At 41.2% G+C, this 25,278-nt stretch overlaps 1 protein-coding gene and 1 long non-coding RNA gene across 2 annotated transcripts in view; one reads left to right on the top strand and one right to left on the bottom strand.

Moving 5' to 3' along the window:
* LOC117885294 overlaps positions 1–8,365 on the top strand; it is a 34,950-nt gene extending 26,585 nt beyond the window's left edge. The window contains exons 2-3 of the long non-coding RNA XR_004647766.1: positions 5,837–5,983; positions 8,283–8,365. This is a non-coding gene — a long non-coding RNA (uncharacterized LOC117885294). The remainder of the gene's footprint in view (positions 1–5,836; positions 5,984–8,282) is intronic.
* The window catches only part of NBEAL1 (neurobeachin like 1), a 150,866-nt gene that overhangs the window by 26,526 nt on the left and 99,062 nt on the right, over positions 1–25,278 (bottom strand). Inside the window, 18 exon segments of the mRNA XM_034786588.1 lie at positions 4,422–4,531; positions 5,229–5,359; positions 5,464–5,604; positions 6,715–6,839; positions 6,931–7,026; positions 8,298–8,399; positions 9,265–9,398; positions 9,971–10,119; positions 12,109–12,235; positions 13,322–13,446; positions 14,192–14,349; positions 15,989–16,138; positions 16,246–16,551; positions 17,058–17,186; positions 20,735–20,888; positions 21,273–21,448; positions 21,996–22,370; positions 22,372–22,578. Coding sequence (XP_034642479.1) covers positions 4,422–4,531; positions 5,229–5,359; positions 5,464–5,604; positions 6,715–6,839; positions 6,931–7,026; positions 8,298–8,399; positions 9,265–9,398; positions 9,971–10,119; positions 12,109–12,235; positions 13,322–13,446; positions 14,192–14,349; positions 15,989–16,138; positions 16,246–16,551; positions 17,058–17,186; positions 20,735–20,888; positions 21,273–21,448; positions 21,996–22,370; positions 22,372–22,578 — 2,895 coding nt within the window.

The following is a 25,278-nucleotide window of genomic DNA, read 5'->3' as shown; positions in this document are numbered from 1 at the left end:
AATGATTTCCCGCCGGCGCTTTCAGGGAGGGAGGGAGGGCGGGAGTGATGGACGGATGACGACAGTTACCCAAAAGCACCCTGGCCCCTTTTTTTTTTACCCAGAAGGCATTTGCGGCTCCACCCAGAATTCCAATGGGCGGCGGGGACTCCGGGAACTGTGGGATAGCTGCCCTCAGTGCACCGCTTCCAATGTCGACGCTTTCCCCGTTAGTGTGGACTCACAAAGTCGAATTACTGTCCTTAGTGTGGACACACACGTTCGACTTTGCAATATCGATTCCAAATATTCGATTTAAGTAAAATCGAACTACTCTCGTAGTGTAGACAAGGCCTAAGAAGCTGAAGTGCCATCCAAAATCTGAGAGGGATGAGGTGTGCAGCATGCTTTCAGAAGTCTTAAAAGAGCAACACTCCGATGCAGAAACTACAGCACCCGACCACCAAAAAAGAAAATCAACCTTCTGCTAGTGGCATCTGACTCAGATGATGAAAACGAACATGCATCAGTCTGCTCTGCTTTGGACCATTATCAAGCAGAACCTGCCATTAGCATGGACGCATGGATGCTGGAATGGTGGTTGAAGCATGAAAGGACATACGAATCTTTAGCATTCTTTTGTATTCTGTGTTGTAATGGAAATCAATATATTTGAAAATGTAGAAAACATCCACAAATATTTAAATAAATGGTATTCTCTTATTGTTTAAGAGCGCAATTAATCGCGATTAATTTTTTTAATCGTTTGACAGCCCTATTATTTAATAATTGCAATAAAGGATTACAGCTAGGAGTAAAGGAATGAAATTTTAAAACAGAAAATTTAAAAGATCAACAGTAAACTTCCTGATGCTTAGTCATAGATTAGAAAGCCAGAAGGGACAACTGTGATCATCTAGTCCAGGGGTGAGCAAACTTTTTGGCCCGAGGGCCATATCTGGGTGGGGAAATTGCATGCAGGGCCATGAATGTAGGGCTGGGGAAGGGGGTTGGGGTGTGGGAGGGTGTGTGGGACGGGGTGCAGTGTGCAGGAAGGGGCTCAGGGCAACGGGTTGGGGTGCAGGAGCAGTCCGGGTGTACAAGGGGTCTCAGGGCCAGGGGTTGGGGTGCAGGAAGGGGTATGGAGAGTGGGAGGGGGCTCAGAGCAGAGGGTTGAGGTGCAGGAGGGGTGCGCCGGGGGCTCAGGGCAGAGGGTTGGGGTGCAGGGTGCAGCAGGGGTCTCCGGACAGGGGGATGGGGTGCAGGCAGGGGGTTCGGCAGGGGGATGGGAGGCAGGAAGGGTTCGGGGTGCAGACTCAGGCCTGGCACCGCTTACCTGGAGCGGCTCCAGGGTGGCAGCTCCTGGAAACGGCTGGCACCATGTCCCTGCAGTCCCGAGGGTGGGCGGGGGGGGGTAGAGGGCTCCACGCGCTGCCCTCTCCTACGGGTACCTCCCCTGAAGCTCCCATTGGCCGCGGTTCCCCGTTCCTGGCCATTGGGAGCTGCGGGGGGGCGGCTGCTCTGGCGGTTTTCCAGACCACTAATCACTCTTGTGGCTCATCTCTGAACCCCCTCCAGTTTATCAATATTCTTCTTGTATTGTGGGCACCAGAACTGGACCCAGTAGTCCAGCAGCAGCCACACCAGTACCATACATGGAGGTAATATAATCTCCCTACACCTACTCAATATTCCTTTGTCTATATATCCAAGGATTGCCTTTTGGCCACAGCATCGCACTAGAGCTCATGTTCAACTGATTATCCACCACGACCCCCAAGTCCTTTTCACAGTCACTTCTTCCCAGGATACAGTCCCCCATCCTGTTAGTATGGCATGTGTTTTTTGTTCCTAGATGTATGATCTGACACTCGGCCATATTAAAATGAGCAGTATGCTTGCTCCCAGCTTACCAAGCAATATAAATCAATCTGTATCCATGACCTGTCCTTTTCATTATTTACCACTCCCTCAATCTTTGCATCATCTGAAAACTTTATCTGTAATGATTTAGTTTTCTTCCAGATCATTAATAAAAATGTTAAATAGCATAGGGCAAAAAAAACTAATCTCCATGGGACCCCACTAGAAACACACCCTCTTGATAATGTTGCCCTATTTACATACTGAGACCTATCAATTAGCTAGTTTAAAATACACTTGATGTGCACCGTGTTGATTTTGTATTCTTCTAGTTTCTTAATGTCATGTAGTACCAAGTCAAATGCCTTACAGAAGTCTATTACGCCAGTACTGTTACCTACAAACCAAACTTGTAATCTCATCAAAAAAGATAAAGTTAGTCTGACAGGATCTTCCTTCCATAAACCAATGTTAATTGGCATGAACTATATTGTCCTCCTTTAATTCTTTATTGAGTCCTATATCAGCAGTTCTGTTATTTTGCCTGGGATTGATGTCAATCTGACAGGCCTATAGTTATTTGAGTCACCTCATTGAAATACTGGTACAACATAGCTTTCTTCCTCAGTGTTCCAAGACTTAATGAAAATCATACACTAATGGGCCAGAGAACTCCTTGACCAGCTCTTTTAAAAAACTCTTGAATCAGACTTGCTGATTTAAGAATGTCTGACTTTAGTAGCTGCTGTTTAACATCCTCCTGAGTTACTGTTGAAATCCAAAACCAGCACAGCCTCTGTAGACCTGTTGGCCTATGATACGGTCTGGATTAAAGCCCTGATTCTGAAAGCTTGCAAGGATCATCCCCTGCCTCAAAACACTATGCCTGCTACGGACAATGCTGGATAATAGGTGGCTGTGTGTCCATTTTGGAGACAAAGTCAGTTTGCCCCAGTTCCTCAACAATGGACTGTTACAAGCTCAGTACTCGCCCCAACATTCTTCAAATGTCTACACAAGTGACATGCTGTCAATGAAGTCATGCAAATATGCATATGCGGATGGCGTTGTCCTGGTAACACAAGCAGCCACCTTCAACAACACTGAGTCCACCGTGAATGGGGATCTAAACATCAGGGAGGAATATTTCCGGAAATACAGGCTCAAACCAAACCCCCACAAAACAACAGTCACCGCATTCCATCTTAATAAGATGAAGACTAAGCACATCCTGAAAGTGACTTGCTGCTGCAACACTGTGCGACATGACCCCATTTTAACTTATCCTGGAGTGAAGCTGGACCACATGCTAACCTTCCACGATCATCTGAAGAAAGTAGCCACCAGTATGAAGACAAGTGTCAATCTGGTCCAGAAACTGGCAAGCAGAAGCTGGTGAGCATCAGCGCTATGGACATCAGCAATGGCACTTGTGTACTCCATAGTGGAGTACTGTACCAAAAGTATGGACCAAAAGCAGCCACATTCGACTTGTTGATGTCCAACAGAACACTGCAATATAGTGCATCAGTGGAACCCTCAGGTCGACCCCAACACCCTGACTGCCCGTGCAGTCACATATCGCTCCCCTCATCCGTTCTCCGTGACGCCCAACCCTCTGGGAACTCCAGCGAATCAAAGAAAACAAACATCTCCTCTTCCACCAGGACCTCAGCGGTATCCCTCACCACTGGTTGAAGTCACACAAGCCCTTTTCGACCCACGCGCTTAACCTTCAAAATGCAACTTCAACACTGATGAAGCTTGGAAAGCTGAATGGAGTTCACAAGAAGTCACAAACACACACCTCGTGAAAGACCCAATGCAGAAGATTCCTGGTTTCAATCTTCCCCAAAGCTTATGGGCAACCCTAAACCTCATCCATTCAAACCATGACAGATGCAGATACTTGATGCACAAATGGAAAATTAAAAACTCTCCAGTGTGCAACTGTGGTCACCCAGAACAGTTCCATGCTGGAACATATAACTACTCAATGCCCGATTCACAAATACAAAGGAAGCATCACAGTGATACACTCTGTTACTCCTGACGCAATTATCTGTCTTAATCACCTAAATGTAAAATTATAGTTGTTGCTCTACGTCTACATCAGCCATACAAAGTAAACAATCACTGCTGAAATGGAAAGTATATTCTGATTATATGATAAGACTACATCATCTGGCTTTTTCCCCCAAGTACAGAACAGAAATATTTATTCAACATGTCTGTCTATTTCTGCATCATTATTGATAATTATATCATTTCCATCCTGCTATAGACTAGTACCTTTGGTAGGATTTTTTTTTGTTCTTAATATATTTAAAGAAATTCCTTATTATTGTGCTTAACTCTGCTGGCCATAGATTTCTCCTTGTGTGTTTTTGCTTCTCTTATCAATCATCTAGTTCCTAGCTTCTGATTTATATTAATTACTATCAACCTCCCATTTCTTCTGTGTGTGTTTGTGTGTGTGTGTGTGTGTGTGTGTGTGTGTATATAAAATAAAAATAAAAGCATGTACTGTATTTCTGTTTCATTACTTCATCCAAAGATTAAGGTAGTCATTGTCTTACCAGTGCTTTCCTGTGTTTACAAATGAAATCTTCAGGTGACTTGGCCCATTTTGGGAGAACAACATCATTCACTACCTCTTTGGAGATTTGTAGCTGACCCAAGTTAAACTCTAGGGAATATAATTGAGACAATTTGGTTTCAAAAGTTATTACAATATGTTTGATCACTAGATCAGAGATTAAGAAGCCGAATAAGTAAATCTAATAAGTGAAATGCAAGAAGCCAAAAAGTGTAATGTCTCATGTCAACATGCAGGGAAAGTTATCTTTAACAACATAGGTTATGTTTAACAAGAGCTTTCTTACTTCTGAAGAATCCTGGAGGAGTCTTAGACTGCTGTAAATTCAAGTTATACAAGACCACGTTTGAAAATACCAGTTATGAGTCTAGATTCTGCAGGCCTGTCTAATTAAAAAAAGTTCTCATGTTCCAGGTTAGCATACCTCTTCCAGAAGAGGTGGATTTAGGACCCAGAACAGTTAAAGCAAGTTAACTGTAATGAGTGCAATTTAGAATGTTCAACTTAAATACCTTTTTTCTTCTTTTAGATTAAACCAAACATCAATACTCTTAGCCATCCTAGAACTCTGGGTAAGAATTTTAAATTACAAAGTTAAATAGTGGCTTAGCATAACTAGCATCTCACTAAATGGCTAAAAGGTAGTTTTTGACTGTAAAGTAATTTTCACATGGTCAATCTAATCAAGAACAGTTTTCCTCAATGTTCTTAAACAGGATCTGACAATGCTCTCTAGTAGTGTGTGGGATGCATGTTCTATTCAATAAATTCTGAAAAGTCTGTTTACTATTTTGATTCTCCAAGAACTCTGGGAAGTAGAAGAACTCTGGGATAAGCTCTTTCACATCATTTGGGTTATCCATAAGGGCTTGCCATGTTGCAGGAATGGAATGGAACTGCCGATCTGCACAGTCAAACCTGTAGGTTGGAAAGCTCAAGTTACATTTTGACAGCGCCCATTAAAAAGCCATTATTGAAGTTGAGGGAGAAGAGACAGATATTACTGTTCATTCACAATTTACCTGCCACTCTGAAGCTGGATATGCAGTGTGGTGAAAGGCTCTACTCGAATGAGATAATGCATGACACCAGCAGCATTTGAGTAGTGAGTACCATAGTGAAACTTGTCAATCGTCCCAAGAGGATCCTCAAAATTCTCATATCTAAACAACAGAGATCGAAATCTTTAAAATCATAACTACTGCACTCTACGTCTGATACACACAGATAATATTTATAGTATACAGAGAATACACAACAGATGCATCACTGTTTTTCACTAGCTAAGTGGCCTATGATAGTTTTGTTAAAAATTACGTCAACATATACTGAGTGCCTCTGATTGCAGGAAGAAGAGGTGCATTTAGGAGTTAAATAATTATTTTCCCATTTCAGGTCCCAAAAGACACAGCCAGCAAGTTCCCACCCAGTTGATGCACCAGATAGCAGATGTATCACTGAATGCCATGAGGCTGGCAGGAAAAGCCATAGAAACAAACTCAGTGCCCAGGAACCAGCACTGACTCCAACCATGGATATCAGGTAATTATTCACAGTAAATCTTCCATTCCCAGGAGAAACCCTGTTTGGGAAGAAACTTGACAACTGCTGCCTGACAACCAAAACAAGACAAAGTGTTCGCTCCCCACTCCAGCAAAACGTAAGGATGACTACGCTCATGTGTGAGTGGAAGTAGCTGTCATTCCTATCTACAACAAAGTTACCAGAGAAGAGATTCAATTTATTTCAAGGATAAAATTTGGGCGCAGAACACCAGGAGGAAGCACAGACCCAAAATAGGGTAATCCCTCCTTCTAGTCAAATCCACCAGTGCACAATGCATCTGGGATGCCTATATCCAGAAACATGTATAGGGGACAAGATAACCCACTTTTCAATCATCTGGATCCAGTCAACTTCAGACAAGTACCCCTTAGTTCCTCTGAAACCCTGTGTTTCCTCTCTTGAACCCTGAGAAACAAACCAACCTGAAAAAGATTTCTTACCTCCTAGAGCTAGAGGCAATAAAACTTGACTCTTTAATGTTGGAAATGCTGCTATTAATATAACAGCATCGCTGCCTAACAGTTCCAAGCTATCTGGCTAATGTATGTCTTTGCCATCAAACAAACAGGCTAATTTTATAACAATTAATGTCACAGTTACAAATAGTTATGGAATTCTCAGAATGAATTATTATTAGTCTTAAAATGTTCCATCAGAAAGCTAAAATAAATGGAGAGAGAAACATAGCTGGGAATTTTAATACTTACTTTTCTTGCACAGCTTTGGCATTCTTTTCATTCACCACTCCAATGGGTTTGGATAGATCCCTAAAGACAGCAGGATTATTCAAGTCCAACTCTTCTGATGTGTAATCTCGCAGGACCCAAGGAAACTAGAAAGTCACAGTTCAAAATTCAGATATAAAATCCATCTTTCCACAAAATAATCACATTTATCCAGTGACAATTAACAAAAAAATTTACCACAGGATATTGGGCAAGGTCATTGTAAGTTCGTCCCGCCATGGTGTTCAATTGAACGAGATAGTCAAAGTTTGATATTTCTCTGTTCACCCATTTCTGAAGGAGACAAGGAAAGGCAATACTAAAATTATTAAACTGAAGAAACTGTTGTCGTTGTAGAGTGTGTCTTGTCAATGTTTACCTACCAGGAGATATTTCTCATAGTGAGGAGCACTAGACTAAACACAAGAATTTGCAAATTTCAATTTTCAGAACTAAGTTTAAAATTCCTCCTGCATCTGTGGCTGTGTTCTGTCTCTTGATGAGATTAGCTGACACCTGGCAGAGGCAAGGGGTTGTCAAATTCAGGTTAAATGCAGGGGACAGCTAACAGCCCTAGACTGGCAATAAGTTTTTTTAAAAACTAAATGAAACTAAACAAACAAACAAAAAGGACAGAAGAAAGGGGGAAAGAGCAATAGTGGAGAAAAAGCAAAACAGAAAAAAAAGCTGAAAAGGTAAAGGAGAGAGGTAAATAAGTATTGGAAAAAGGGAGCATTTGCTAAAGAACTCCAAAAAAAAAAAAAATTCTTTTGATCTTCCTCAATTAACTGTATATGCATAAGTGAAATATTCCAGTATCCTTGTGAAAGTGCTGCAGACTTAGTGTTTTATATCCTTAAGAGGAAGGAGTGCCTTATGTAACTCTGAACCTTCCATCTAACTAAGGATTGGTGATGATAACTTCTTTCCCATTCCTCTTTGTCTATGAAAGTGGCTTAGGTGCAGAGCTAGGAAGGCGAAGGTACAAAAGAGGAAACTGGAGAAATCTTAATGTTAATAAGAGCATACATTTCTCTATTTCTCACAGAAAACTACAGCATCTGTTGATGCCCAAAAAACCCCCAAAACAAAACAAAACACCCCAGAAAAATAAGACTGCCCTGTGAAGTTAGATAAATTGCCAAAATTTCATGATGTTTCTGAAAATTGACACTTCGCTTACAAGCCAATAATACTGCATCTGAAGCAAGGAGCCATGGCCACACCTCTACATCTTTAAATGGGTTTTGTTGAAAGCACCCATAATAAGATAACAAAACAAATAATTTGTACATAGAGCAAAATAAATTTTCACCTAAGCCCCATGTGCTGACACCAGAAGACAAATTTTCAAAACTGTCCTCTAAATTTTGTCCTATGTCTAACATCTGCAGACACAAACAGGCCTGCAAACTGGTATAAATGCAATAATTGGGTGCACACACAATTGCACATGCAAAAGTTTAGAGGTCAGATGAAATATCCTAGTTTAACTACTTTATTATTAAGCAGTTCTTTGAGAAGCATTGAAACACCCTAAATCATTTCAGCTGAAATCATCTTACCTGCATCAAGCCTGAAGCTTTAAATAGTTCCTGTGGAGATCTGGTCCCATAAATATTTGGAGAACGGAGTGACAAGATTCGACTGTACACTTTGTTTCTCACCTATAAGAAAACATTTACACTGGAAAATTCAGCTAAACCAAAAGCAACTGCTCTACGGATTAAATTCTTAATGAAGCAAAAAATTACTACATTTTTGAACTGTGCTGCCCTCTTGCTGCCAAAAAGATATTTATTCAGCTGCAGGAGCTAAAAATGGGTATTATTTGTGATTAATTGAAATACTACTTTTGCAGAATCACAACCCAGCAAAATTACACATTATCCCCACATAAACATAATAGAAAACACTGCCATTTTTCATGTTTAATATTGTATCAGTCTTTTCTACACAAGCTACTCTGATGAATTATTCACTTTAAATATTCACCATCTAACAGCTATTCATAACATTTACCAATTCATCACTATCTAACCCAGCCCTGTTCAGTTATTCATTTTAGCCTCATCCTATTTAAATTATCCAAGAAAACATTAGCACAGCATTTGCAAACCATCAGAAGGACAAGATATAAATAATTTCTCCCTCTGCATGACAGTAGGATAGTAATTCTCCATTGCTTTGTAATTCATTTGTACAAAGTTTTTATGATTTGTTTTGTACAAAGAAGTTGAGATTACCCCTGGTATAATTTCTCATGAGGCAGAAATTAAATAGTAATTGCACATGAAAAAATAAGAGTTTTGTTTTTCTTTTGACTATTCAATTTTACTGGAAACCAGACTGGGGTTTTCAACAACATAAAAAGATCCATATTCTAATTTCTCAGAGCAGCTCAATCTAGCAAGTACTTTGACCTAATATAATGCTGCAGAAGCTGCCAAAAATCAAATTAGCCATGGCCATTAAACTAGAATTTGTCACTTATGCTGAGAGTCCACCAGGGGAGCTTTGACAATTCCATACCTCCTTATTGAAGTTAAGGAAGTAGTTGGTCTGATCTGTTAGGAAGATCTCCAAGGCTGACCGCCTCAAGTTGTATCGGCGCAAGTGTATCTCTCGAATTTGAGAAAGGGACCATTTGAAATCAAAACCTACTCCTGTGAACAGAACAAGTTCAGTTATTGATCCAGTTTCTTTTGGTGAAACAGTTCAGTTAATTTTCTCAAGATCAGTTTCACATATCAGAGTTAAACTATACACATTAACCTTTTTATAAAAGCTCAAACAGATATTGCTGATTAGTGCTTACAAACTTCTTTTCTTATCAATTCATACAAGTGACAAAGCTCATATGGTTAGCATAACTGGTGAACAGCATAGCAGAAATCATAGGGAACTGCCATTTACTCATATAAATTAGACAAAGACATTTTGTTCCTTAGAATATGATTACCAGTCTTAATGCTACCCCAGGAGAGGGGGGTGGGGTGGGAATTTAAGACTGCACTAGTAAAATGGCTCAGTGGATAGGCTACATTTACAGACCCCTTGCTCAAAAGAAACAATATGAAGTCATTAGCCTAATGAGCATTACATACAACTCTGTTAATTAGCTAAGAGAGAGGTTTCTAGATGTCAATCACACTGGTATTTGTTCTCAAAAAATAAAGTTTAGCTGGAAAGAACATGTTGCAGAACTACAAGGAAGTAGAGCTATTGTGATGCTCACCTTCCTCCTTTTCAATGCTGCCATCATAGAAGCAGATGTGCTGGGTAGTGACCTCCAGTCTGCCAGGTATTACATCAATTAGTGTAATGAGTTCACATTCTTCAGACAGTACCAATTTTTCTTTCTGACCCTGCTCCTCCTTTTCATCCCTACAACAACAACATCACCATCCCATGTCATGTGTTTTTCTAGACTGCACAGTTCGACCAGGTACAAACTAAAAGCACAATTTAGAAAAGAATCAAATCTGAATTGCCCTCAGAGCATGTCATACAAAACATTCCACTATTTCACTTTCATTAGTAGGCTCATGAGTTCTCTGATTCAGCGTTTATACCCCAAACCTCTGTTCATTTCATAGCAGAGCTTTTAAATCTTTCTATTCCAGTCACTTCTTTTATATACTAATATCTTACAGGATGGATCTGCTATTGTTACAGTATAAGGTATAATGCCAACTTTCATATCTCTGGATTAATAAAAAGGCAAAAACTTAAAAATAAGCCAACACACAAGCTCCACTATAAAGTCTCCTTGCCCCCCTAGTTCCAAGAGACAACAAACTGTGGCAATATTTCAAATAGAAGTTACTGAAAAGTTTATAATACAAGGTTGTTTAGTTTTTAAATAAATACGTGAACTGACTTTTGTAACTTTAAAGGTATAATATAAGGCAGTATATAATTATTCATATAAATAAAAATATTCGGATCACTTTTACAGGCCTCTCGTTAACAAGGCTTCTTCTTTGCGCCTACAATTTTATGGTACAAAGAATTGTGTGTGCAATTTTGCATCTGCAGTTATTGGGACATATTATCACCTCCGTTTCACTTCTTTTGAGCCACTTGGATGGCATAAAGAACGCATTTCCCCAGATTTAGGGGATGTCTCCAGTAGGCACACAGCTCAGCATAGCTGGCACCTACATGGCTCTTTTCCTGCCTCTTTTGGTGCGGCAGACATGTCAGAGGCAGGTAGGGAGGGAGCAGAGGAAGGGGCAGGACTGAATTCTGCTATGCTCCAGCTATGCTTAATTTGCTGATGGCCCCATGGGAATCATTGCTAGCTGGTGCATGTTAGAGTAGCCATGAGGATGGTCCAACTTGGGCCCAGGACTAGGGCTAAAGAGAATCAGGGATAGGCCCTCACTGATGTGCCCACTCCCCATCTACAATTCTACCCCATTATTTTAGCAAAGAGGGTAAAGAAAACCTGTTTCTGCTTGCTGCTAATTTTTTATGAGTGGCGTATCACTATCCAATCCCCATGCTTGTTAGACAATGTGCATTTATCCAATAGTACCTCCCTTAGGATATGTCTACGCTACCCACTGGATCGGCCGGCAGCGATCGAGCCAGTGGAGATCGATTTATTGTGTCTAGTCTAGACCCAATAAATCGACCCCCGAGCGCTCTCCCGTCGACTCCTGTACTCCAACACCGCAAGAGGCGCGGGCAGAGTCGATGGGGGAGCAGCAGCCGTCTACTCACCAGGGTGAAGACACTGCGGTAAGTCGATCTAAGTACGTCGACTTCAGCTACGTTATTCAGGTAGATGAAGTTGCGTAACTTAGATCGATCTCCCCTCCCCAGTGTAGACCAGAGCTTAGTGAGGAAGAGCTACCACAGCTCAAGCAGGTGCTATGCTACCACCTAGGAGTGTAGTAGCCCTCCTTCTTGTCCCTGTCCTGCAACCTGAGCTGGCCGTGAAGGGCTGCCCCTCTCTACACTGAGATTATATTATTGTAAAGCCAATGGCAACTTTTCCACTGGCAACACTATAAATGCAGGATTGAATGGCTCAGGGCTTGTCTACATGAGAACACTCAGGAAAATTATTCCAAATTAGCTAAGTGTGTGAATTTAATGTGGATTAGTTAAACTACAGGCCACTTTAATTCTGAATGAGAGTCTCCACACAGAGGTTTAATACAAGTCCAACTAAAAATCCACACCTTTAGTTAATATGGTGTAACTTTCCTGAGTGTCCCCATGTAGACAAGCCATTAGTCATAACAGGAAATAAAGAGGGCAGTTTTGTGCACCATCTACCCCAGTCCAGGAAATATTTCCCACTCCTTATCCCCAGTGGAAAGATGAATTTTCAGGGTTCCCCGAAGTGCTGTACATACATACATGCTTGCACCAGCAGTTGTGTCCTCTTCTGGCAGTTCAAGTATATCATCCTCCATGTCACTAACTTTTACCTGCTTCACCACCTCCAGGAGCAGTGACTCACTAGATGGCTGTGTCTGCTGCATCCCTTTTGGAATAAAGATATTTTCAGCTCAAACAAAATATAGATTTGTATTTCACCACAGTACTATTGGATAGCTAAACTGTGGCAGCTGACTACAATTACTGGAGTTGAATTGTATCCATGGGCATGTCTACACAGGGACATGCAGGAAAATTAATCCAAATTAACTAAAGGTGAGGATTTGAAGTGGATTGATTAAACCACATTAAATCCCTGTATGGATGTTGTTTTTCAGAATTCAAATGGACTTAATTCAGTTTAGTTTAATTTACTTTGGACGTGAATTAAACTAAACCAAATTAAGGCCACTTTAATTCTGAATGAAGGTGTACACACAAGAGTTTAATGTGGTTTAAATAATCTACTTCAAATCCATACTGTTAGTTAATTTGGATTCATTTTCCTGCTTGTCCCCATGTAGACAAGCACTGGGGAAGGGATGGTTTGCAATCTTACAAAATACAATTCTGGTGAACATAGAATAATTTAAAATACCCCCAACTGTGAAAAATGCAACACTTAACCTCTCAGTTTATAACTCACAGTTATAACTGTGGCCAAATATTTGATCACATCTATAATTCTTCATGATACCACATAGGCTTGATTCAAGTTTAAAGCGATAATTTCAACATATTTTAGTCTCAACATTTACCTTGCTTAAAGAAATATAAATATTGTAAAGGTCCCTGAAAAACTATTTGTTTGCTCATATGAAAAATAGAGTTGGGAGGGGTTCTTTGGCAATATGAACATGCAGACATAAAGCATTCTCTAGGGATGCTGAATGAGATTTATTTTGAAGGAAGATTCCGCTTTGGATCTAAGCAAGTTGACAGTATCCCATTAAAACAGATTTTTCAAGAAAACTTTATTCGAATCAACCATATATCCTTTTTTTAATCTTACAACATATATTTCCATTATAAGGAAATGTGGGTTTGTTTAGAGGAGAAAATAAAAAAAGCATTTTAAAATAACTACAAAACCCTGTTTAAAATTTGCAAAAGGTTGCTAAGAAATCAGGAATATAAATAGTCCATGATCTAAATTATAAGTGAGGAAATGCACAGTGAATTTGGATCTTACCTAAATTGTCTCTCAGGTCACTGGCCTCCTGATGGGAGTTGAAATTGTAATTTTGCACAAGTTTTAACCTCATACGTGAGTAGTTTTCCACATTTGAAAGTTTCCAGTGAATGGGATTCTGTTTCCTAGAGATAGCAAAAATATTTATACTAAGATATAAAAAACAAATATTTAGAGGGAATGAGTTGATTCTATCAAAGTCTGTATTTAAAATCATTATGTAAAAAAAAATCATATACCCTTAAAAGTAATAGATAACAAATGTAAGATACATTGTACAATATCTAACATTTTAGCACCTAACATACTATGCACATCCTCCATTGAAATACAGCAGCTGTTTAATAGCTCACAGCAAGAGTACCTGACAGTTCTCGACAGGCAGTAAAGAATATCTTATCCAAATGAAATTGATGGGGAAATTCAGGTAGACATAACACAATAATCATGTTCAAATTTGTCTTAATCCAGGTTTTAGCCTTTGTATTTGTTACAGAATATCAGCACTGTGTTAAATATCCATTGTATATCACCCTTCTGAAACACATTACACAACAACTGGTCTTTAGTACATTAAGTTTCTCTCATGTAAGTTTTAAATTTCCTTCATGCATAGCTACTTTTTACATGTTACTTTTCAGTAAAATCTAGCTGAGTTATATATTAAACTTTAGCACTGGTATTTTGCTAGTTAAATGCAGATAAACATTAAAAAGAGAACATTCAATGGTAATCTTATATATCAAGGATGGTTACCAGAATACTTTAACAACCTTCTGCAATTACAACTATATGAAACAGAAAGCAAATTGATTGGACGACTTTCTATTAGACATAAGATGATGTTGGAATAAAGTATTTCACTCTTACCTTTCAGCCCAGGGGCCCTGTTCACAAGTCAGGTAAAGTTGGGCTGCTCTCCACTGCCTCAGAGTAGCGGTGTGTTGACTATTAAGCTGTTTTAGCATGCTGTTATAACGCAGGTTCTCCTGGCGTGCCTTTCGGTTAAATGGCTCCACGAAACACTCCTGAAAGCAACATTGTAAATAAATCTGATGCAGTTTCCTGTAAGAACCTTGTCTTCTGTAAAAACCATTTTGCCTCATGCAAAGGATAAAACCTCCACCAGTAAGTAGGAAATATTAAAGGTAACTGCAAAAATTCTGCTTACTTCAGCAGTATGTGCTGAATAGCTTCACAACCATGCTAAATGAGGGCAGGAAACACAAGCATCTAGGCCAGGATCCACAAAAGGAATTTAGGCTTTACAACGCTGAGTGTCACAGTGCCCAACTTTTAAGTGCCCATAAAAATCACAGGAACAACACTGCACTCCACAAACCTGTGTTAGGCACCGATGCTGCCTATCCCATGAATGGGGAGAGAGAGGTGCCTTACAATGTGCCCCTACGCTAGCCATTGGGAGATGCTGATGAGAGGGATGTGTGCTGAGCCCCAATCCTCTCTCGGAGATAGACACCTACGCCCACCCTGCAGGGAGACGACCAACTCTGCTTAGTGATCCATGAACAGGAACCAGCCGTAGGGAGTCACAAGGCATTCTTTGAGAATGCCTGCCTTGCTCCACACAAAATGGTCAGAGTTGGAGGAGAGTGTGGTGGTGCCCATCGTCTAACTTTTAGTCCACAGGTGAGAGCACTCATTTGGGAGCTGGGGAGATCCAGATTCAATTCCCCATTCAGGCAGAAGGGGAGAAAAATATTTGAACAGGGGTCTCCCATGTCTCAGGAGCAGGCTGAACTATGGGATATTCTGATGTGGGACTCCCTCAATCTCTCCTGTTGAAGCTGTTCCACTTTGGATAAATAATGAAAAAGTGACTATTTAAGTATTAATCCACAGTGGAACAGTCATTGGGCCAAAGAGAGAGAGTGAGAATGAGAATGACTCTATAATCCAATGGTTCAGGCATCTACCTGAGAGGTAGGAGACCACGGGTCCAGTCCCAATCACTCCAATCGCTCTTTCATTATTTACTCGATACCTCAACAGGTAAGCTTCATTCTACAGTGAAATTTCTACAGAAGCTGTCAAGGTGGAGCATGGTACGTGCTGTATGTCACACTAAAGCATCAGCCAGTGTGATCTGCAACTCTGGGCAACCAAAGAGCTAACACCAGTGAGTGTTTACTTATGCTACATTGTAACTACCATGGAAATCCATAAGAGCACGGAACTAGCCTTGGGACAATCGAAGAAGGACCAGATCCAAAACAACAAACAAGGAGACATTACTATCATATTTCTGAATAAAAAAAGATCCACCGGACAAAATCAGGGTAGCTGTATTTGATTGTTCTTTGTTAGTGAATCATTAAGACCCGGGGTCAAACAAATTTGTAAAAATCACCATTTAAAATAAGTTTGAAATATCAAAAGGTTTAGTACTGGAAAATAGACAAACAGCATTGATTTAAATGAGTGGAAAAGTGGTTATCAATACTGGATCAATAAAATAATCCGCATGCAAAATGGAGGTATGATGATGATGATGATGATGATGATGGTTAGGATCTCTCAATACACATGATCACTGGCAGTGGTTTCCCCCCCAACAATCACTGGGGTCAGATAAGTTTCAAACTAATTTCCTATCCTTGCTCCTGAAAAAGTACAAACTGTTTTTAGAAAAGCTAAAGACTTTACCTGAAATTTGAGCTTGCTTTCTCCTCGTTCTCTGTCTCGCTTATGCATATTCACCATTAATGCCTCATAACAGTCCTTCCAATAAAGTGCCATATGCTCATGACCATCACTGAATGTATTGACTTCATACTGTTTCATATATGGAATAATCTGATGCACAAGAAATATTTAAAAAAAATCAAGATGATTGTTGAACAGATTTTCTCCTCCCTAATGGAAGAAAATAGAGAGAAAGCCAAGAAGAAGCCATTACTTACATATTTATCAATATAAACTTGCCATTCATCAGAGCTGCAATACTCCCGGAAGTCCTCAAAGAAAGAGGGGCTGCCATTGGTGAGAGGCAACGAGGGTAGGTGCAGGTTCATGAAGAGAAGTTGGTAAACTTTGGATATCAGCGTTCGAACAAGGGGAATCAAGAATGCGTATGTTTCTGTCTTCTCTTTGATTGATCTACTCAGGATGCCTTCCAACTTCCCCAAGAGGTAGCATGCCTCAGCTTGGCTTTCAATTACTTTGGTCTGAAGAAGGGTGTTTAGCTTGGCTGCTGCCATAGCGCAAACCTGGACAGAGAAAAACCAAACCAAACCCCTGTGAGGCTAGTGCATGCATGCTACATTTCACCACAGGGTTTTGTGCGACTCCTATCGCTGTTTGTTAGGTAGTGTGAAACTTCCAGTAAGTTAGAGGAGTATAGGATTTCAATACACTGAGCCACTATTAATTTATTTGCATTATGGTACTGCCCAAATGCCTCTGGCTGGATCACAGTCCCATTGTGATAAGTACTGTACACAGAGACACACCCAGTAGAGATGGCTCTGGCTTCAAAGAGCTTACCATCTAATTTAATGAGTTAGAAACGCAACTGCTTTCAAGAGCTGTGGATGGAGAGGAATGTGTAACGAGTCTGCATGTGGTGGCAGCAGCTGAAGCCTCTCACTTATAACAAGTCTGAGGATTGTGACATCAGCAAGCTCACTGAAGCGAACAGTCACTGAAAGTTCTAGTGTTACATAATCAGCACGAATGTTACATATAGTATTAGACACATTAATAAATAACAAACCTGTAAGTTATCTTGTCCAATGAATCCCAGGAGCAACTGGACCTGCACTTGGGAGAGCTTGATCGATTCTGGGCCAGCAGAGTACCAGAGTGACAGGCTGTCAATGAGTGTCACCAGCTCTTCTAAAAGCTAGTGTAAAAGTGAAAGATTTGTGTGAAGAAAAAGGAAACAAAATACGAAGTGCTGAGACACTAGTATAACTACAAGTAAAGTCACCAAATAATCCTTTTGAAGGTCTGAGGAGGTCTATAAGGGTATGTTTACGTAGCCTGTGGCAGCAAGCCCCCCAGCCGGGTCAACAGACTTGGGCTTGTGCTGCCTTGCTAAAAACAGCTGTATTGAGGACGTGGCTCAGGCTGGAACTCAGACTTAGAAGCCTAGAGACGAGGGTGCGCTTCAGAGCCCAAGCTCCAATGTCTATACAATTATTTGTGTGCAGTAATGCAAGCCCAAGTGTATCAACCCCAGCAGGGAAGCTCACTGCCACAGGCTGTCTAGACATACCCTACCACAACAAACAAAGCAGGCTGTCCCCCTTACTTCAACTGAATCCAATGTAATTAACTAACTATACTCTGGGACAGAGGTTCTACAACTAATTGTGACAGAATTCAGGACTGCAACAGCTACGGGTGCAGTTTGACTAAATATCTATCCCCTGAACAAAAACAGTTGTGTGTGTATATAAAAATAAAATTAATACTCTATTTCTCTAAGTCATTCCCGGTAAGTGTCAATTCTACAAATAGAGTGGCTGAGAATATGATTGTTTTGATTAAAAACGGCTCTACACTTAAGTGCATACACACCATAAAAGGTAAAACATTTTAACTCAGTGTGCATTTATGTTACATTCCTTTCCATTTTATCCAATTTAAATGAAAAATTAATTTATTGTTTCATTACATGATGCTTTTGAGAGAATTAAGCAAACAGGATCCCTGCCCTGTTTGTAACCTTCACGTTTGATCCTGTGAGGTGCTCAGAACCTTGGGCCACTTCCATTCTTTTTCTTCTTCTCAAGCTTATGTTGATGTCATTAATCATATACTAGGAGTAAAATTAATCTTTTTATAATCTCAGAAACATAGTGCATTTCCCCTTCATCAGCATCAGTATCCTGGTCACTGGATAAAGGAGGAACTGATCTAGGTGTTGAGTAAGTTGGCACAGTACTGAGCGAGCTAGAGTAAGGTCGGTACCAAGGAGTGGAGATTACAATCCTAAAAATACCAGACGATCTTTGGGGTGGAAAAATTGCTGCGGTACTGAGAGCATCAGTACTGAGGAGGGGGTTGTCGGCAGTACCAATGTCTTTACCACAGTGTTGGTGCCAAGGGTTGTACACTATGAGTAAGGCTACGATTTAGTCACGGGTATTTTTAGTAGAAGTCATGGACAGGTCAAGAGCAATACACAAAAATTCACAGCCCGTGACCTGTCTGTGACTTTTACCAAAAATACCTGTGACTAAATCTTAAGGGGGTCACTGCTGGAGGCATTGGGACCGCTGCTGGGAGAGGGGTGTCTGAAGGGGCCGCTGCTAGGGGAGAAGCTGGGGGGGCATGCTGGGGGGCGCTGCTGGGGGGCTGTTGCTCCGGGGGGGCAGGATTAGCTGTGGCACCAACTGCTGGGGGCCACCGGCAGCAACTGCACCGGCCGCCCAGGCACCATCGGGGGCCGCCCAGGCACCATCGGGGGCCGCCCAGGCACCATCGGGGGCCGCCCAGGGAAGTAGCTACTCTGGCCACTCCAGCCACCAGGAACCATATCTGGCAGCAGCTGCATAGGCCACCCCGGGAAGCAGCTACTCCACCTGCTCAGGGACTGCTACCAGGGGCTGCTGGAAGCAGTTGCGCCAGCCACCCGGGGACCACTGCTCAGGTGGTCCCTAGGATCGGCCACACTGGCCGGGGCTAGCTGCCCATGGCCACCAGAGCAGTGGCTGATACCGCAGCGGCTGACTGCAGAGTCGCTACAGTAGCGGCTGGGGTGGCTGTCCTCGGGGCCACCTGACCAGCTAGTCCTGGAGACAACTGCTTGGGCAGCGCTGGGCTCAGCCGCACAGGGACCTGCAGAAGTCACGGAAGTCACGGAATCCGTGACTTCCATTACAGACTCGCAGCCTTAATCATTATTCATAGATTATACAATTGTTAGGGTAAATTTTAAGTCTGTGTAACTTGCACATGGAGCAGACAGGAAAGAACTCTGTAGCAGGAAAAACAACCAACAAGAGGATGGGAGCCTTCTTTATTTTATACCTTCTTATGCTTTCCTGTTGGTTGCTTTTCCACTACTACCTCACCGTTCTGTCCCCCTTGGCATGTAAATTACACCAGCTTGACCTTACACAGCCATCTGAATTTGGAACTTTCACACCCACCCACACACTTCCACCAGCCATTTAAGTCACTTTTGCATCTGACCCAAAATCTGCTCACAAACATGCTGGAAGTAAAATCAGGGTTAAAAATCCGAAGTCCCCTTCCTCAGTTTGTGACAAAGAGCAGAGAGTGAATGAATGCCATGATTTTGGCTGCCACTTTAAACAACACCTACAATATGAAGCATACCATTTGATCACTGGACCAACACCTACTTAGAAAATGGTTAGCACTGTTTCATTTGTTCTAGCATTCATGTAGCTTTTCTGTAGTCTGTAAAGATAAGGCTCTTTAATCAAGGGTGCCATTAAGGACTCATGTACTTGCAATATTAATATCCCTATGGCATGTGCATATAAAATTCCAGTATTTAAAGGGGCAGTCAAATCCGCTCCACACTCTGCTTAGTCTCTAGTTAAAACAAATGTCACATGATTAGGGCCCTACCAAATTCACGGCCATGAGAAACACATCACGGACCATGAAATCTGGTCTCCTGCTGTGAAATCTGGTCTTTCATGTGCTTTTACCGTATACTATACAGATTTCATGGTGGAGTCCAGTGTTTCTAAAATTGGGGGTCCTGACCCAAAAGAGATTTGCAGGGGGTCACGAGGTTATTTTAGGAGGGTCACAGTATTGCCACCCTTACTTTTGCATTGCTTCAGAGCTGGATGGCTGGAGAGAGGAAGCTGTTGGCCAGGTGCCCAGCTCTGAAGGCAGCACTCCTCCAGCAGCAGCACAAAAGTAAGGATAGCAATACCATACCATGCCACCCTTATTTCTGCATTGCTGCCTTCAGAGATGGGCAGCCAGAGAGTGGCGGCTGCTGACTGAGGGCTCAGCTCTGAAGGCAGCAGTGTAGAAGTACGGGTGGCAATACCATGCCATGCCATGCTTAACTTCTGCTGGACTCCTGGCCAGCAGCCGCCGCTCACCTGCCGCACAGCTCTGAAGGCAGTGCCGCCGCCAGCAACAGCGCATAAATAAGGGTAGCAGTACCCCCTGTAAGCCTTCTACAATAACCTTGCGACCCCACCACCCAAACACCTTCTTGGGTCAGGACCCCTATTACAACACTGTGAAATTTCAGATTTAAATATATGAAATAATGAAATTTATGATTTTTAAAATCCTATGACACTAAAATTTACCAAAATGGACCGTGAATTTGATAGGGTCCTACATATGATTGAAGAACAAGGTGACATTACTCAAACTGACAACTCTTTCATAAATGTTTCAGCCCCTCTATAATTTAGGAGAGTTTCCATTAGGCAGCTACTATACCTTTTCTGTCCATAAGTTTGAATTAACTAGCCCTTCTGCCTGTAGAAAGTCCTGTACAATGAGCAGGAGCCGGAAGGCATTTTCAGCATGTGTCGGAAGAGCTTTTGTGTCTCTGTTATCAGTGACTGTCCATTCCAGCATCTTCTCTAGCAAGCTTAATGGAAAACAAAATCCCAAAGTAATTATCACATGTTCTAAGAGTAAATGGCTTTTAAAAAAATCCCATAAAATATTTAACTGAGCCTAAGTGTACGTAGTGATATTATGGTCTTCTACTCTGTAAACCAGTGAGATTAAGGAGATTGTGATCTTCATAAAAATCAGGGGCATACAATTTTAAGTTCTGTCAAATAAATTCAATTTATAAATAGGTACAGATGTGTAGATATACGTCTGATCATACTTGCATGAGAATGAAGGGGATAAAAGTAAATCAGTTAAGTGTCTTTCACCAGGATTTAATGTAACTCTGATTCCATCTTTTTTCCCCTTTCCCCTCCAAAAGAAAAGAAGAAATCTGTCATGACACTATACTCACTTGAGTTTTATTTCATCAGAAGGTTGCAGTAACTCATTAGATATCCCCAGTTTGGTCAGTGCAGAAAACACCTGTCCCCTCTCAATCCAGACAGCATCGTCAAACCTTTCTAAACCTTTCCACATCACACAGAGCAGGACATCTGTGAGCAACTGTATGAGCTCCTCTTCAGATCCCTATGAAACAATCAAGGAATTCACACTCTTCATAGTTCAGAATGCCTCAAATAGGTTTGTTATTCGTTACAGTACACAATGCTTGGAAAGTTTCATCATCTTTAACATTGTAGCCTAAAGAGTCTGCCCACTGACTAAATGAAAACATTAACCTAAAATTATGCTGCACTGATGTTTAGTCCAGATTATTAAATTAATATTTGCTTTACTTTCTATGCAAGAATTTAGACTGGAGTCTTAGTACCACTGATTTGGCCATAGCACAACTTTTCCCTTGATGAGGATGATACAGATCATTCCAATATAGCTTTGATTTAAAGAATAAAGTTACAATTTCAGCCAGCAAACTTAAAAAAAACAACAACCTTGAAAGCTGGATGTTTATTCTGCAACAAACAGCACTGATATCCAAATGCAAATGAGCTGCTTTATCCGCTCTTCTGTTAGAGGGAGAACAGCATAACTATCTAATTGGGGAGAGTGTTTTAAAAGAATTAAAAGTACTGTGAATTATACATGTTTAGACCGGATGGGGAGGATTACTTACTCCTTGGTTTTCAAATAACGAAAGATCAATGCTGAATCCCATATCATTGAGGACGCTTGATTCTTTGTCAGGCTGACCAGAGAATGGCTTTGAATTTTCAATGGGTGATGGTGTGCTGGGTAGGCTATCTGTCATTTGATTCCCACTATCAGCCAGCTCATAAGAATCCACGCTAGACAGATCTAAACGCAAATGTGAAGGATTACTGTGCCATAACTCTTCTTGATCCTCTGACCTGAAAGTCATCTCTTCCACGGAAGTACCTTCCAGCAATGTACCAGAAAAACAGCTGGGGACATCTAAAGATTTGCTGTCTTCCACGCTCCACTGATCATATGAACCATTAACTGAGGCAAAGCCACCAGCTTTCCCCCCCCTCTGTCTGATCAGGATAGCATTTCCGAAGCTCTTCAGGAGGAATTTTTTTTTCATCTTCCTTTGTAGAGTCAGTCCTGCTCTCTTTAAGTCCATTCCTGATGTCGGAGTTTTCTTTTAGGAATAGTCTAACCAATGTCTCCTGCCAGGCTAGCTGTTGAGAAATCTGCTGTGCTGCATCCGGCTGGGAATGTAAAAGCTGTAAAACCTGCAGAGAGCACAAGAGGTCAGGCTAAATATCCAGGCATGGACACGTTAATCTTTGCTACATAACTGCAGTCATTCTAGCCTTTAATCACACATTTCATACTCCATTACATTTTATGCCTTCTGCGAAAAAATTCTGTAATATAAATTAGTCAATAGGCATACAGCACATATGAGCTATAGATAATTCTTCACAGGAGAAAGTGAAATACATATTTAACTTTCTCGTGTTGGTATGGATCTTCAGTATTTTGCATGAATTAAGATAATCACATAGTAATCATTTACAATAGAAAACAAAGTTAGACATCAGATAGTCATACAATCATTTTGAAAATTGCACGTATTTCTTTTATTCTACTGAACCTAAATCTTATTTTAATGAAGAAAATAATGATTGGTGTGGTAAGAAATAGACTATAGCTTGTTAAAAGCTAACAATGTATGATTAAAAAAAATACAACCCCCCCCCATTAATTTATTACTAAATGCAGAAACAAAGTTTCCTTGATATTGAAATAAAGTACAAAGCTAACTATAGCACATCGGTAATGTTTCCATCTCTTAGGCCCCCTTTTACAACTATTTCCACAAAAGGCAGTCACATACACCACAACACAGATCCATATTCAGAACACTGGTTTACAAAATCAATACAACCAATTACAAAATATATCGGATTAGAAACAGCTGAGCTAGAATAAAAAGGACAAATAATGGTGATTATATATATACACACACACACACATACACACACACACACACAGTAAAGTCGCATCATACGCGCATTTAACTTACGCGAATTCAACTATATGTGCGCAATGAGCGTATGCCCCGGAGTGAGAATGAGATGGGAGACGTGAATCTGCTGTTCTCTCAGTTGGTCTCAGTTCCCGCGTGCCTCTCATAGTGTGAGCATCTCGCCACACTGAGTGTGATTCTAGTGTTTAAAGATACATATTTTTCGTACACTATGGCCCCTAAACGCAAGCTAACTACTTCATCCGGTGCTCAGTCGAAGAAACAGCAATCTGTTCCAACGCTGGAGGAAAAACTGTCTGTGATGGACTTATTGAGCGGTCTCCAATGTGGCGCGTAAATATGACCGCAACGAATCTAGCATCTGTGCCATCAAGATTCAAGAGAGAGAAATTCTTCAAGCCGTGGCATCGAGTGCTCCAATAACTGCTACAGTGACAAGCCAGGTGTGTGATAAGACTTTAGTGAAGACTGAAAAGGCATTAAACTTATGGCTGGAAGAAATGAACCGTAAACATGTGCCTATCGATGGCAACGCATTGCGAGAAAAGGCTCTTAGCCTCTACGCACTGTTCAAACCTCCCGCCGAAGAGGGACAGCCTTCTGATGAGAAGGAATTGGCTTAACAGTTTTAGGAACCTCTTCAACCTCAAAAACGTACAGACTACTGGTGAAGCTGCATCTGCCGATGAAGAGGCAGCAAAAGCCTATCCCGAACAATTAAAAAAAATCATAGAAGAAAAGGGCTATCTTCCGGAACAAGTTTTTAATGCTGACGAGACTGGGCTCTTCTGGAAAAAAAATGCCCAACTGCACTTACATTTCGAAATCAGAAAGACAAGCCCCTGGCTTCAGAGCAGCTAAAGACCGTGTGACTGTGTTGTTCTGTGGCAATGTGGCTGGGCATTTAATAAAGCCGGGCTTGCTCTACAGGGCTGCAAATCCCCGTGCCCTAAAAGGCAAGAACAGAAATCTCCTGCCTGTGTTCTGGCAATCAAATAAAAAGGCTTGGGTGATGGCAGTATTATTTCTGGATTGGTTCCACAAGTGTTTCATTCTGGAGGTCAAGCGGTACCTTGAAGTCATCTTTCTCCCCCCCAATACCACCGCCATCCTCCAACCTCTCGACTAAGGCGTGATTCGCTGTTTCAAGGCCACGTACATGAGGCTTACGTTCTCATGGATACGTAGCGCTATGGATGCTGATCCCAATCTTAATGTGATGGAGTGTTGGAAGTCCTTCAACATTGCCAATTGCATCACTGATATTAAACGGGCAATGGATGCATTGACTGTTTCAGGCTTTATTGCATGTTGGTGAAACCTATGGAAAGAATGTGTGAATGATTTTAAGCGTTTCCCGACCATTGACAAAGAAGTGAAACACATTGTTCAGGTAGGCAGGCAAGTGGGTGGTGATGGCTTCGTCGACATCCTTGAGGAAGAAATTGAAGAATTAATTGAGAGCCATAGAGAAACATTTACTAACGAAGAATTAGAGGAACTGATAAAATCGTCTACAGAAGACGAAGATGATGATGAACAGGAAAAGCCTGCAAGTTGGAATCTTCATAAATTTGCTGAAGTGTTCCAAGCAGCGAAACAAACACTTGAATGATTTAATTTCTGAATATGATCCCTCTATGGAACAAAGCCTCAAAAACACACGTAGTATTACGGACAATTTGAGACAGTATCAAGAAATGTTTGAGCAGCTCAAGAGACAACAACGACAGTTGCCGATCACCATGTTTTTCAAGAAAAAACAACCAGCAGCAGATGAGCCTGGCCCATCGTCTCCTGGATCGACATCAAGCCCGGACGACCCCCCAATAGTGTCATCGTCATGGTAGATTAGCAAAAATATCCAGGATGAATGGTGAGTGGTTAGGTTTACTGTTTGCCTTTTTTAGTCTTTCATTCTTCCATCGGTCTCTCTCTC

This window comes from Trachemys scripta, chromosome 11 (assembly GCF_013100865.1).
Source record: "Trachemys scripta elegans isolate TJP31775 chromosome 11, CAS_Tse_1.0, whole genome shotgun sequence".
In the NCBI taxonomy this organism is placed as follows: Eukaryota; Metazoa; Chordata; order Testudines; family Emydidae; genus Trachemys; species Trachemys scripta.
Note: the sequence above shows the minus strand (reverse complement) of the source record. Positions and strands in the feature narration are given on the sequence as shown.